At 45.9% G+C, this 15952-nt stretch overlaps 1 protein-coding gene across 3 annotated transcripts in view; it reads right to left on the bottom strand.

Annotated features, from left to right (window-relative positions):
• Window positions 1-15952, bottom strand: part of LOC132384011 (spectrin beta chain, non-erythrocytic 1-like) — a 444742-nt gene that overhangs the window by 315882 nt on the left and 112908 nt on the right. For 2 of the 3 annotated variants that reach the window (XM_059955278.1, XM_059955275.1), the window contains exon 1: window positions 2812-2986. In XM_059955278.1, coding sequence (XP_059811261.1) covers window positions 2812-2971 — 160 coding nt within the window. In that variant the 5' untranslated portion in view covers window positions 2972-2986. Of the gene's footprint in view, window positions 1-2811; window positions 3015-15952 lie in introns of those variants that run through there. The other variant, XM_059955276.1, reaches the window with a different exon arrangement.

The raw sequence follows: 15952 nt of genomic DNA, 5'->3' as shown, positions 1-15952 counted from the left end.
CCAGCTCCAAACTAACCAGGGGTTTGGAGGGATGAGGCGCAGGTCAGTGGGACGAGGCAGAAAAATGGTTCAGCACAGCCAAGAAGGGCCAAAAGGCCTGTTTCTGTATTGTAATGTAATGTTCTATGATTATGGTTCTATAAAGCATGAACACCTAACTTATTCCCCTTGCTTTAACCACACCCCCACCCAAGTAACTAGCTACCATAATAAACACGTGACATAGAATAACAGTGCAGATAGAAAGCGGATGCATGGCTCCTATGCCAGGAGAGCTCAAACGATCGTAGTTGATGCTGTTAAGTAAAGATCACTTCAGTAAAACTTCAGCTTGTCCAATGGTCAGGCGTGAGAAACCCTTGGCACTTGCCTCTCATTAAACCACTCTGTCTCGAGTGGCTGTCACAGACAAAGCAGGAAGACCCCAGTGAAGGGTCCTGCCCAGTGATGAAGCTCAAGTCCTTCAGAATCTCTAGACCCGGAGTTCTATGCCACGGACCCCTACCATTAACCGAGGGGTCTGTGGGGCCCAGGTTGGGAACCCCTGCTTCCAGAGAAAGATGGGATGAATCAGGGTGCTTACACCTTGCTCGAGGCTGAAGACTGTTCTCAGAGGAGGGGCAACAGTTGGGAAAAGGGTCGGAATCAAAACGGTCCGTTCCATCAAACGTGAGGGAAAGGGTTAAATGTTGACAGCGTTTGGACAGCTCGGTGACCTGGTCTCGATCCTGACGTCCGATACGGTATGGAATTTGAACATCCTCCCCGCGAGTGCGTCATCCCCCAAAGCTTCCTCCCACGTGGCAAAGACAAACTTGTAAGTCCTCCCCGGGCGAATGCTCAAAGTTTCAGAGGTTCATTTATTATCGAAGTACGTATGCAGAATACAACTCTGAGACTCTCCTTCTCCAGACAGCCACGGAACAAAGAAAACCACGGCAGTCAGTTCAGGAAGGAACAGCAAACACAATGAAAAGCGACAAGAATGTCGACCCCCCCCCCCCAAGAAACTCAACAAGAACGCTGACCTCCAAACACCCCTCCCTCGCACACAAAAAACGAGAAAGAATGGGTGAAAACACAGAATTCTGCATTAATGCCACATCCATTCCATCGGGGCCTTTCAACGTCTGATAGGCTTCAATGAGATTCCCCCGCCCCTTTCATTCTTCCAGTGAGCCAGTGACATCAGACGCTCCTCATATGATAAGCCTTTCAATCCCAGTGTTGTTTTCTGTGAACCTCCCTTGAACCCCCTGCAATATCAGCAAGTCCTTCTCAGACGAGGGGCCCAAGACTGCTCACAATACTGCAAGTGAGGCCTCACTGGTGCTTTATAAAGCCTCAACATTACATCCTTGCTTTTATGAAGACTTCGACATCCACCAGATTCAGAATCTCTCCGGTGACTTCATTCACAGCCACAACACCTTGCATCAAACAAACGCGTCCTTTTCCTCCCCCCAAATACAGCAAAAGATGGCAGCAAACCTTCAAGGCAACGTCAATGCCTGAATCGGCCCGAAATATAAAGGAAAGCAATGTAACGAGATCAGGAAGCAGAACCACAGGACAAAAGTCACAATATTTCTAACTGAAACTTGTCCCTTCTCCCCATGATGGTGGGTGCTCAGCAGGGCTTCGTGAATGGATTTTGAACTGGGCGTGGTCGGGAAGGATTTGTGCATGTCATTGAGAAAAGGCCCCTCCACCCACACCATGACCCACCACAGAGTCCATCCTCTCTTTAACCTCCCCTGTGTTGCCATGCCCTCTACCCAACCAGGCATGAGGCTCCTGCATTTGCCCTTGGCGCCTGGACAGGGAACGCACAGTTAGTTTAAGATGTCCGCTAGAGAAACCCACTGGAAATTGAAGATTGAGAATGAATTTAGGTTTCCCCTTCAACAGTACACTGCCGTCCAACAGCACCTCACGCTGTCTAGTTTGACAGAACCAGGAAATACAGAATTAACTTGGAGCCATAGAAAAGTACGGCACAGAAACAGGCCCTTTGGCCCATCTAGTCCATTCTGCAAACATTTAAATTGCCGATTTCCACTGAGCTTCACTGGGACCACAGCCCTCCATGTACCAATGCAAACTTCCCTTAAAATCGAGCTCGCATGCATCTCTTGTGCTGGCAGCTCGCTCCACACTCTCACCACCTTCCAGGCGAAGAAGCTTCAACTCAAGTTCCCCTTAAACTTTTCACCTCTCACCCTTAACCCATGATCTTCAGATGTAGTCCCACCCAATCTCAGTGGAAAATGCCTGCTTGCATTTACCCTATTTATACCACTCATAATTTTGTACACCTCTATCAAACCTCCTCTTAATCTTCCACGTTCTAAGGAATAAAGTCCTAACCTATTCAATATTTCCTCCAGACCCAGCAACATCCTTATAAGTTTTCTCTGCACTCTTTCAACCTTATTTATATCTTTCCTGTTGGTAGGTGACCAAAACTGCACACACTACTCCAAACCAGGCCTCACCAATGCCTCACACAACTTCAACAAAACATGCCATGAAAAATAAACTTCTTTTAATTGATTCACAGGATACAGGAATCACGAAAGACATTACCCATCCCTAGTTTTCACTATGAGATATCATACTGGCCATTTCTAAGGGCAGGATCTGTTGGATCTGGAGTCACATGAGGGTCACACAGATGATTTACCTCCTAGTGAACCAGGTGTGTCTCTACAGTACGATCACCATTACCGAATGACCGATTTATTTTACTCCCCGGCTGCCGTTTAAACCCACATCGGCTGGTCGCCGGACCAGAGTAAATCTGCCTACCTGCCAGGGCTTTGATACGTGAGCGCTCGAAGAGTCGGGCCGAGCTGTTCTCGTTGTCCCACTCCTCCTCGCCGGCATCCCACCGGTTGTTGATGTCGTTGTACTGCTGCTGGATTTCAATGCTGTCGTAATCAGTGCCCGTCGACATCGTGCTGCTCATCCTTCCGGGGGGGGGGGGGGGGGCGCACGCTCCTTGATCACAGCTGCAAAGCAAGAGGGGACATGCTTATCACCGAGTGGTTTGGTTAGAGGTTAAAAAGGAATAAGCTATTAGACCACAAAACACAGCAGCAGAATTAGACCATTTGGTCTATCAAGTCTGTTCCACCATTCCATCATGGCTGATTTAGAAAACTAAAGGCATGTTGGCCTTCATAACGAGGGGAGTTGTGTATAGGAGCAAAGAGGTCCTGCTGCAGTTGTACAGGGCCCTGATGAGACCACACCTGGAGTATTGTGTTCAGTTTTTGTCTCCAAATTTGAGGAAGGAGATTCTTGCTATTGAGGGAGTGTAGCGTAGGTTCACGAGGTTAATTCCCAGGATGGCGAGACTGTCATATGTTGAAAGATTGGAGCGACTGGGCTTGTATACACTGGAATTTAGAAGGATGAGAGGGGATCTGATTGAAACATATAAAATTATTAAGGGATTGGACACGCTAGAGGCAGGAACCATGTTCCCGATGTTGGGGGAGTCCAGAACCAGAGGCCACAGTTTAAGAATAAGGGGTAGGCCATTTAGAACGGATTTGAGGAAAAACTTTTTCACCCAGTGAGTGGTGGATCTGTGGAATGCTCTGCCTCAGAAGGCAGTGGAGACCAATTCTCTGGATGCTTTCAAGAAAGAGTTAGATAGATCTCTTAAAGATAGTGGAGTCAAGGGATATGGGGAGAAGGCAGGAACGGGGTACTGATTGTGGATGATCAACCATGATCACATTGAATGGCGGTGATGGCTTGAAGGGCCGAATGGCCTACTCCTGCACCTATTGTCTATTGTCTATTATTTTTACCGTATTATTTATTTATTGGGATACAGTACAGAACAGGCCCTTTTGGACTGCGCTGCCAGCAATTCCCCCCCTCTGCTTTAGCCTAACCATAGGACAATTTACAATGACCAATTAACTAACCAACCGGAACGTCCTTGGAGAGAAGGAGGAAACCGGAGCACCTGGAGGAAACCTCACAAACTTCTTACAGGCCGCACTGGGAATTGAACACAGGTCTCCTGTAAAGTGCTGTGCTAACCTCCATGCTACCATGCCACTCCCTACTTACTACCCCTCTCAACCCCATGGCTCCTGCCTGATATTTAACACCCTGACTAATCAAGAACCTATCAACCTCCATTTTAAATATACCCATCGACCTGGCCTCCACAACCACCTGCGGCAATGATTTCCATAGATTCACCACCCTCTGGGCTAAACGAATTCCTCCTCATCTCTGTTCTAAAGGGACGTCCTTCTATTCTGAGGTTGTGCCCTCTGATCCTAGACTCCCCCACTATAGGAAACATCCTCTCCACATCCACTCTATCTGTGTCCTCTGGTCCTAGACTCCCCCACCACAGGAAACATCCTCTCCACATCCACTCTATCTGTGTCCTCTGGTCCTAGACTCCCCCACTACAGGAAACATCCTCTCCACATCCACTCTATCTGTGTCCTCTGGTCCTAGACTCCCCCACTATAGGAAACATCCTCTCCACATCCACTCTATCTGTGTCCTCTGGTCCTAGACTCCCCCACTATAGGAAACATCCTCTCCACATCCACTCCATCTGTATCCTCTGGTCCTAGACTCCCCCTCTATAGGAAACATCCTCCCCACATCCACTCCATCTGTATCCTCTGGTCCTAGACTCCCCCTCTATAGGAAACATCCTCTCCACATCCACTCCATCTGTATCCTCTGGTCCTAGACTCCCCCTCTATAGGAAACATCCTCCCCACATCCACTCCATCTGTATCCTCTGGTCCTAGACTCCCCCTCTATAGGAAACATCCTCTCCACATCCACTCTATTTGTGTCCTCTGGTCCTAGACTCCCCCGCCATAGGAAACATCCTCTCCACATCCACTCTATCTGTGTCCTCTGGTCCTAGACTCCCCCACTATAGGAAACATCCTCTCTACATCCAACCTATCTCGGCCTTTCAATATTCAATTGTTCTGACAGTTCAAACTGTTCTAAATATGCTTGTCTCTCAAGATGGTTCCCAAATCTGATTCATAGAGAGGTCCCTTGCTCTTCTCACATATACTGGAACAAGATTAGTTATGCTTACCCTATATGCTCTCTATTATACCACAGCCTGCTAATTACCACATATTACCATCAGTGAATTACCACTGCACAGTCACTTCTCGTAGAACTATTCCCCAGCCACACCGTCAAAGAGAAAAGATCATCTTTTTAGGGTGCGGGGGTAACGGTGCTTAGGGAGGCTTGGGTGGGGGTGGATCAATGCTTTTGCCACTGCCTGGGCAAATGGAGGGGGCTTCGATATTTCTATTGTTCTACAGGGCTTCTTTGTTTTATGTGGATGTCTGTGAAGAGGACAAATTTCAGGCTCTATAACTGCGTACGTACTCTGATATTAAATGGACTTTAAACCCTTTGAAAAAAGATGGTCTATCTTAGTACAGGTTTCCCCCGCAATCCGAAGGTAGAGCGTTCCTATGAAACCGTTTGTAATCCGAAATGTCATAAAGCGAAGAAGCAATTACCGTTATTTTATATGGGGAAAATTTTTGAGCGTTCCCAGACCAAAAAAAATAACCTACCAAATCATACCAAATAACACATAAAACCTAAGATAACACTAACATATAGTAAAAGTAGGAATGATATAATAAATTTACACCCTATATAAAGTAGAAATATTGTAAGTACAGTGTAGTTTCACTTATCAAACTCAGGAAGGCAGCGAACCAATTTGGAGAAAAAAACGGGCATGTACACACATACGTATGCATGTGCATACGCACATACACGCATATGCAAGCACACACATGCGCAAACAACTGCCCACACAAGGCTTCATGGTCATTGTAGTCTTTCTCGGGGTAAACACACGTATAAAGCGGGCGTCTTTTTTTCGTAAAAGCGAAAATCCTCTTTGGTTAGTGAAAACAGGTACTAATGTAAGTCTTTTGTAACAGCGAGTTGTCATAAATCAAACACTTGAAAGCAGGGGCCACCTGTATTAGGTATGACGGCTCAGCACCAGAAACAATTCTTCACAAACTGCAATATTTCTGATTTTAGATCACATCCCTAACACAAAATGGCAGACATCTCTGTCCTGAATATAATCTCACAATTCAAATCTGGAAATGAGTGGTGAGTGTGTATATGGAACAAAGGTCTGTCGGACCTGCATCGGGTTTGTACCAAGAATGATGATACAAAGGTCCTTGTAAAATCGCTCCATGGCCTGGTTTGACCATCCAGAGCACCAATAAATTACAAGGACAGATCTCTTTGGACTTTAGGTGTTTATTTGCTTTAATTTTCCAAGTATTAAAGACTGCGTTTCGGGTCAACAGAATTGTTTCTGGTGCTGGGCCACTGTACCCAGTACTGGGCCATTGTACCCAGTACTGAGACGGACAATCTTTTTACAAAGTTTTCAAAGTCCATTTAATATCAGAGTATGTATACAGTTATACAATCTGAAATTCGTCCTCTTCACAGACATCCACTAGTTGGGAATGGGATTTGGAAGCATTTTACAGCAAGGCTTTTCAAATATAAAGTTAGGATGGCTTGGACATATAAAAATCCCAACTGCACCAGGCAACATGGCTCAAATATTACACTTAAACTTGAGACGGCTGGATCTTAACTAAAATTATGAAGAAATTTCGCTAAAAGATGAAGGAAAAAGGTTAGGTCACAGAATAACACACAGAAAACCCGGCAGGCCAGGCAGCATCTATGGAAAAGAGTAAACAGTTGATGTTTCGGGCTGAGACGGTCTGGTTGAATATTTGTTTATTTCTGTAGATGCTGCCTGACCTGCTAAGATCCTCCAGCATTTTCTGTGTCACATGGATTTCCAGCATCTGCAGATTTCCTCGTGTTTGCAGGTCACAGAATAGCCCTGATCTCACAAATGCGTCTAGCGGAACAGTCTCTTCCTGTTCTCAATTTTCAAATTATCGTGGGGCGGCACGGTAGCACAGCGATTGGGGTAACGCTATTACAGCGTCGATGGCTCCCAGCTCGATTAATGACTGCTGCCTATAAGGAGTCTGCATGTTCTCCCTCTGACCATGTGGGTTTCTTCTGGTTCCCTCCCACTTTCCAAAGACCGACAGGTTAGGGCTAGCAAGCTGCAGGTGTGCTACGTTGGTGCTGGTAGCAAAGTGACACTTGCTTTGTGAGCAGCCTGCAAAACGTCTTAATCCTCCAGCACAACCTCAGATTGCGTCGGTCACTGAGGCAAATGACACATTTCATGTGACACATGTAGCTAATCTCAAACTTAAATTTATAACGGTTGAAACGTTGATTCAAAAGCAGACTAGAATTTACACTGAGGCCCATCTCACTGCAAAAAAAAAATGGATTAAATGAACAAGTAGGAATGTCCTAAATAAGCATTTGGATCAGAAGATGCGGTCTACATCTAGCTTGTCCTAGTTTTAACTGGGACACCTTTAAAAGAGATTGTAAAGGTCACAATATATCAATAATCCTGTGTTTTCCACACTATCTATAGCCTCCTTCTCTACATGCGAAAGTTGCTTGTTTTCTCTCATCCTTCACCGCATAATTTTTAATAACACACACAAAATTGCTGGTGGAACGCAGCAGGCCAGGCAGCATCTATAAGGAGAAGCACTGTCGACGTTTCGGGCCGAGACCCTTCGTCAGGACTAACTGAAAGGAAAGATAGTAAGAGATTTGAAAGTAGAGGGGGGAGGGGGAAATGCGAAATGACAGGAGAAGACCGGAGGGGGTGGGATGAAGCTGAGAGCTGGAAAGATGATTGGCGAAAGTGTTACAGAGCTGGAGAAGGGAAAGGATCATGGGACGGGAGGCCTTGGGAGAAAGAAAGGGGGACGGGAGCACCAGAGGGAGATGGAGAACAGGCAAACAACTAAATATATCAGGGATGGGGTAAGAAAGGAAGGAGGGGCATTAACAGAAGTTAGAGAAGTCAATGTTCATGCCATCAGGTTGGAGGCTACCCAGCCGGTATATAAGGTGTTGTTCCTCCAACCTGAGTTTAGATTCATTTTGACAGTAGAGAAGGCCATGGATAGACATATCAGAATGGGAATGGGACATGGAATTAAAATGTGTGGCCACTGGGAGATCCTGCTTCCTCTGGCGGACCGAACGTAGGTGTTCAGCGAAACGGCCTCCCAGTCTGCGTCTGGTCTCACCAATATATAAAAGGCCACACCGGGAGCACCGGACGCAGTATACCACACCAGCCGACTCACAGGTGAAGTGTCGACTCATCTGGAAGGACTGTTTGGGGCCCTGAATGGTGGTGAGGGAGCAAGTGTAAGGAGCAAGCTTGTTCCGCTTACAAGGATGTGCCAGGAGGGAGATCCGTGGGAAGGGATGGGGGGGACGAGTGGACAAGGGAGTCGCATAGGGAGCAATCCCTGCGGAAAGCAGAAGGGGGGGGAGGGAAAGACGTGCTTGGTAGTGGGATCCCGCTGGTGGATACTTCCTTTCTGCACCACCATGCTGAATTAATTGCATGAACAGCTTCTCACCCCTGAATTCCTTTGCAGCAGTTCAAAAGAGAATTCAAAATATTGTCTAAAAATTAATAGTCCTACTTTACCAAGTCATTTTTCATCCTAACGTTGCTGTTCCACACTTATGTAGCTTTCCAATTCTATTTCAAATTTCCAGCATCTTACTTTTTTTTAAAAAAAAGTTTGTTGTTGATTTAATATTTTTCTAACACAGAGATTTTTAGTTCCTCACATTGTGGGGCGGATGTAAGATATAAATAAATTCTAAATTCTTTCAAACAGGAACATACCACAGTCTACCCATCACTGAAACAGGCAAAGTATTATCTTTAATAAAGTTGATTAGATACAGGACCTCATTACAATTATCCCTAGTTTGACTCCAATTCTCTCAACCCATGAACACCACCTCACTATTATTTTATTTTTGTGTTTGCACTACTTACTTAACTATTTTGCATATAAAAATGTTTGTTGTGACGTGTCCAGTGTTGTCGTGCCTGTCGCTCTCACTCTCGGCTCCCACCGCTGGCCGGCCGTCTCGCGGGAAGGAGAGCTGAACGTGTCAGTCTCTCCCGCCAGTACACGGCCTCTCCCACAGCAAGCCTCGCGTCGCGCCTCCTCGCCGGCGACACACACGGGAACCGAACTCGGGCCGAACTACAGGGGACGGGGAGGAGGTCCGGCCCCTGCTCACGTAGCACGCCAGGCCCACCGGTGTGTGGACACGCCCTGCTGCCCTTGAACCAGATCCCCGGCGATGGGTAAGTAGCCCCACTGCCTCGGGAGAGACGGAGGCTACGGGAGTAAAACCCAGACAGCAGATCCGGAGCGGAGCCCCGAAGGCGGCCGGACATCACTGAACATCCTCCTGGCAGCTCCTGCGGCCGAGCCAGTGACAAACGTATCGCTTCATAAGCTTTCCTTCGGACTCCACCGGTGAGTCCGAGAGGGGGATCTTGACGATCGGGCATCTCAGGATCTCCACACCGTCCGCCCGGGCTTGGGGTGATGATCATCATCACCCATTGTCCTGTCCTTCAAGAGAGAGAGAGATACACACACACACACACACACACACACACACACACACACACACACACAGTAATTCACAGGGTTTCTCTCTCTATTATCATGTATTGCATTGTACTGCTGCCACAAAGCTAACAAATTTCACCACATATGCCGGTGATATTAAAACTGATTCTGAATCACCGCAGTAGGCCAGCAAGATTTACACTTGCTGGCCACTTTATTAGGTACACCTGCTCGTCAATGCAAGGATCTAATCAGCCAATCACATGGCAGCAACTCAATGCAAAAGAGCATGCAGACATGGCCAAGAGGCTCAGCTGTCGTTCAGGCCAAACTTCAGAACGCGGAAGAAACGTGATCTAAGCGACTTTGATCGTGGAATGATCAGTGGTGCCAGATGGGGTGGTTGGAGTATCTCAGAAACTGCTGATCTCCTGGGATTTTCCACACACAACAGTCTTTGGATCCAGGGTTCCCACCCTGGGGTCCATGGGCACCTCGGTTAATGGTTGGGGTCCACGGCATAAAAGAAAAGGTTGGGAACCCCTCCTCTAGAGTTTACAGAGGATGGTGCATGAAACAAAACACATCCAGGGGGTGAGTGAGAAACATCCAGTTAATGAGAGAAGTTGAAGAAAAATGGCCGGACTGGTTCAAACTGACAGGAAGGCAAGAGCAACTCAAATAACCACTCATTACAACAATGCTACAGCACAATACAGGCCCTTCGGCCCACAATGCTGTGCCAAACATGTACTTACTTTAGAAGTTACCTAGGGTTACCCACAGCCCTCTATTTTGCTTTTCTTTTGTAATTTATTTTTTATTGAAGTTCTTCATCAAACAAACATTTCCATAAAATGTATTTCAGATACTGTACGTATATATCATGTAGTCATATATGCCAGAAATCTCCACATAATTTTTATCTGAGGTATACACTTATAGAAAGAGAAGGAAGAAAGAACAAGCAAAAGAAGAAAACTATGTACAAGTAGGGAGTGATCTTTTTTTTACAACATATTGTGAGGATAGAAACAGGCTTATGAGGTGTTATGTAGTTAAACCATTTTCCCCAGTATGAATCAACTTATGATTAACAGATGGTGTTATCTTCTCCATTTTGTAAATGTTCATTGTAATCAGCTCCATGTACCTATCCAAAAGTCTCTTAAAAGACCCTGTCGTTTCTGCCTCCACCACCGTCACTGGCAGCCCATTCCACGCACTCACCACTCTCTGCGTAAAAAACCTACCCCCGACATCTCCTCTGTACCTACTCCCCAGCACCTTAAACCTGTGTCCTCTTGTGACAATCATTTCAGCCCTGGGAAAAAGCCTCTGACTATCCACACGATCAATGCCTCTCATTATCTTGTACACCTCTATCAGGTCACCTCTCGTCCTCCGTCGCTCCAAGGAGAAAAGGCAGAGTTCACTCAACCTATTCTCATAAGGCATGCTCCCCAATCCAGGCAACATCCTTGTAAATCTCCTCTGCAGCCAACCGCAGAAGACCACCACCCTGGGGTCCAGCCTTATACAGTTAATCTGCAAAAGTCTTAGTCGCATATAGATAGTTAGGGTAATTCAAACTTTTGCATTGTACTGTATAATGTTAAAATAGGAAGATGTTTATAGTATTAAGTGTCATTTGGTAACTGAAATGACATAGCATACAGTACTATGCAAAAGTTTCAGGCACCCTAGCTTTAATGTGCTGAAGACTTTTTACACAATGCTAAGTGGCTACTAAGATTTACATATCTAATTAGCAATTAACAATCACAGACTATGGCTTCGTTAACACTACACCGGATAAATCCGTAACCGAAGCTTTTCCTCTTCGTTTTTACCCTCCGTCCGCACTAAAACGGTGTTTTCGTCCCCTGAAACCGGAGCTTTTCAGAAACACTCTCCAGGGTGTGTAATTTTGAAAACGCCAGATTGGCCGGATCAGTGTGGACGGGGTAACCGGAGAAATCTGAAAACGCTGTCAGACAGCAGCGTGCCATTTCATTGTTTTCTTGAACACAACCTAATAATTTCAGAACAGACGGCAATGAAACTGAAGCCAGAAGAGTTAGAAATGTCCTCACCAAATACTTTGACCCATAACTTACTGAATAAGTAAGTATACTCACTTTGCCCTGTTTTCTGTCCTTGCTCATATGAAGGTGGTTGACCTATTGCAAGTATGCAAGTACTTCTCTGACAATAGATGTGTAACAGCCTAATGTAACGTTGTATGGAAATACAAGATAACACTGATGCAGACATGTTGTACACATTTAACAAGGGGCTTTATTAATGCAACAGCATTTGTCAGTTTTTCAATGTTCGTCGTTAGCTGGGTCAATCTGTCCGTGAACTCCCTGTTGGTTGCCTCCGTACCCTCCAGTATTTGTTTATTTTTACTTTTAAGTTCTCCTGCGGGAAAGCCAACAGTTGACCGTCGTTTTAAGTTTTTCTAGTCTGTAACTACACAAACGCACACTTTTACGGCGAGATTCAACACCAAGCACGTCGGTTGCTTTCAGTAGATGTGTCCTGCTCATGCACAGGAGGAGGCGATTCGCCAAAATCTCTGTTTCAATGTGGATAGAGATATTTTTAAAAACGAACAGTGTGGACGCCTATTGTTTTTATGCGAAACTGGCGTTTTCAAAATTATCCGGTCCAGTGTGGATGTATTACAAAGAACTCCTTTATTTCAGGAAGGAACATGAACCCAAATCAGTACTTCCAATTCAAATGGCCATGTAGCAGGCTGACAAATATTGGACGTTTTGTTTGCAGAGTTAATTTTGTCCAAAATTATTTGCTGAAACAATGACTTCATCACAAGTATACTTTTAGCTACCTTCTATGCACTGCCAGCTTCCTAACCTCAGGCCTCTAGGCACCTGGCAGCCACACTAAGCTAATGGGACAGATCTAGTGAACAGTCTTCACTGATAACTCTGTGTCAGTCAGTAAATTGTATGCTAAGTGGGACATTGCTGGGCTCAAAAGAAATAAATTTACAGTGCAGCTAGCCATGTCAATTTAAAGAATAAAGAACAATACAGCACAGTACAGGCCATTCAGCCCACAATGTTGTGCCAACCCTTAAACACTGCGTCCCATATAACCCTCCACCTTAAATTCCTCCAGTCTAGTGTTCTCTTAAACTTCACTAGTGTATCTACCTCCACCACTGACTCAGGCAGTGCATTCCACGCACCAACCATTCTCCGAGTGAAAAACTTTCCTCTAATATCCCTCTTGAACTTCCCTCCCCTTACCTTAAAGGATAGGTGTCAAACTCAAGGCCCGCGGGCCATATCCGGCCCGGCGTATAATTATATCCGGCCTGTGAGATCATTTTAGATAGATCTATTATTTTAATTATTAATGGCCCGGCGATATGAAGCCTATGATTGTAAGTTAATACCAATCATAAAAATAATGCTTGCTCAGCAGTCTTCTTCATAAGAAACGGAATTAGTGAAGTGAAACACTTTGTAGTTATAGCAGAGACTGAGACATATAAGAACAGGCTGAAAAAACGGAGGCAATGAAAGCTGCGTTCGCTCGCGCCCGACTGATCTGGCCCGCATGAAGCTGCATTTTGCCCAATCCGGCCCGTGACCTAAAATGAGTTTGACACCCCTGCCTTAAAGCCATGTCCTCTTGTATTGAGCAGTGGTGCCCTGGGGAAGAGGCGCTGGCTGTCCACTCTGTCTATTCCTCTTAATATCTTGTACACCTCCATCATGTCTCCTCTCATCCTCCTTCTCTCCAGAGAGTAAAGCCCTAGCTCCCTTAATCTCTGATTTACTTAAAGCCCATCTAAAAATGCCTGTGTGTGACATATCGCTCGCTCATTGCTCCCGAGGCATTCGGGATGTCTCTCTCTCTCTCTGTTAATGCGTTCGGGGGATGCTACCAATGTTGAAATTTGACTCTTCCAGTTTTATGTTATATATTCTGTATTTTCACCCATTCTTTCTTGCTGCAGTTCTGCACGATTTGTTAGGTTATCTTTGGTGTTTGGGGGACGATGTTCTTGCCATTTGCACGATCTGTCTTTCTGTGGGGGGGGGGTTGATGCTCTTTTTTCCGTTTGCACTATATTTTCGCGTGGGAGTGTTCGATGATTATGCTGCCGTTTATGAGATTTGTTTGCGGGGGGGGGGGGTGGGGGGGTTGCTGTTTTCCTTTGAATGACCTCTACGGTTCTTCTTTGTTTCCGTGGAGAAGACGAATCTCGGAGTTGTGCACTGCTTACACATTGTGATGACCAGTGAACCCTTGAAAGTGGAGGAAACTGAAGACGTGAGAGGGATCACAGCAACTTCTCCCAATCCAAGCAGGGTACTTTGATGAAAACACAAGGAGTGAAGGAGAGCTGCAGACAAATTTAATGCTTCAGTTCAATCCCAGTCACTTGAACCAAAGGGGTCAGCAGGCATGACAGTGGAACTATCCATTAACATCCACTCTTATCCTAGAAAACCCACATCAATCACTCTCTGCAATCTCTCCGGCTGGAAAGACCCAGTGAGAAGCATATACCAGCACCCACTGACCCTAACGATCCCTCAACGTCACCGTTTTTCAGGGGGGGGGGGCATCAATATTCAGAGTGGCAGCACTCAAGGAGCTCAAACTCGCACTTCCCCTTCTCCCGAGGCAGTCCTTGACGGCCAGAGGAGAGTCGTTCCAGATCCAATTCTGAGGGTTCGGAGGGCAGATCAGTATGGAAGTGAAGCACTGTGGACTCCCGCTGTCGCGCTCAAGGCGCCCAGTGCCCTCTGAAAATTGTTTCGACCGGCCATTGTCCCACAGTCATTGCACAAGCCACAACTTTGCAAGAAGGATTGAGAATGTCATAGACTCACAGAACAGTGTAACACAGGTGCAGGTGTCCTTCAAGCATTCTCTTTGTTGCTCACCACTAATCCTTACGGCATTACCGAATACAGGCTTCCCCCGCTATCTGAAGGTCGAGCGTTCCTATGAAACTGTTTGTAAGCCGAAATGTCGTAAAGTGAAGAAGCAATTACCATTAATTTATATGGGAAAAATTTTTGAGCTTTCCCAGACCCAAAAAATAACCTACCAAATCAAACCAAATAACACATAAAACTTAAAATAACACGAACATATAGTAAAAGCAGGAATGATATGATAAATACACAGCCTATATAAAGAAGAAATATTGCAAACAAGCCAAAATCGATTTGGAGAGAAAAAAAATCAGCACGTACACGCATACGCACACAACTGCCCGTACAAGGCTTCATGGTCTTGGCAGTCTTTCTCGGAGTAAATACACGTATAGAAAGTGACACGTACAAACAAGCTGGAGGAACTCAGCAGGTCAGGCAGCATCTGTGGAAACGAACAGTCAACATTTCGAGCCGAGACACCTTCATCAGGCCACGTATAAAGTGGGCATCCTTTTTTCGTAAAAGCGAAAATCCTCTCTGGTTAGCGAAAACAGGAACTGAGGTAGGTCTTTCGTAACAGCGAGCTGTCGTAAAGCAATGTTCAAAGAACTGGGGCCACCTGTACTTGCTTTGAAAGTCAGGTGTCAGGCACAAGGACAATATGGCCCAGTTAACTGACCAGTTGGAACAGATAGAGGACGCTGACCTTTCTTCCTCTATCTTTACAATGGACTTGGATAATTTTTGCAAACGCTGCGGTGGTTTCAACTGAAACGTGTCCCTACCTCTAGAACACACAGGAGAGCAGGGACAGCTACAAACACAAAAAGAAGTCTGCAGATGCTGGAAATCCAAAGCAACACACATAAAATGCTGGAGGAGCTCAGCAGATCAGGCAGCATCTACGGAAGAGTAAATGGTCGACGTTTCGGGCCGAGATCCTTCTTCAGGACTAGAAAGGAAAGGGGGAAAGACACTAGAATAGAAAGGTGAGGGGAGGGGAAGGAGGATAGCTAAAAGGTGATAGATGAAGCCTGGTGGGTGGGAAAGGTCGAGGGTTGGAGAAGAAGGAATCGGATAGGAGTGGACCACAGGAGAAAGGGAAGGAAGAGATGACCCAGTGAGAAGTAATAGGCAGGTGAGAGGAAATAAAAGGTCAAAGTGAGGAACAGAGAAAGCATCATGGGCGAGATTTGTTCACTTAAAGGAGAAATCAATATCCATGCCGTCAGTTGGAGGCTATTTAGATGGAATACAAGGTGTTGCTCCTCCACCCCGAGGGCAGCCTCATCAGGAGGCCACGGATCGACACATCGGAATGGGAATGGAGATTAAAATGCTTAGCCACCGGGAAGACCCGCTTGTGGCGGACGGTGAGGAGCTGCTGGATGAAGCAGTCCCCCGATTAACAGCTATCCAATTAACCGGGGATAATTG

The sequence above is a fragment of the Hypanus sabinus genome, chromosome 31 (assembly GCF_030144855.1).
Source record: "Hypanus sabinus isolate sHypSab1 chromosome 31, sHypSab1.hap1, whole genome shotgun sequence".
Taxonomy (NCBI): Eukaryota; Metazoa; Chordata; class Chondrichthyes; order Myliobatiformes; family Dasyatidae; genus Hypanus; species Hypanus sabinus.
The sequence above is the reverse complement of the archived record's forward strand: the minus strand, read 5'-3'. Positions and strand labels throughout refer to the sequence as shown.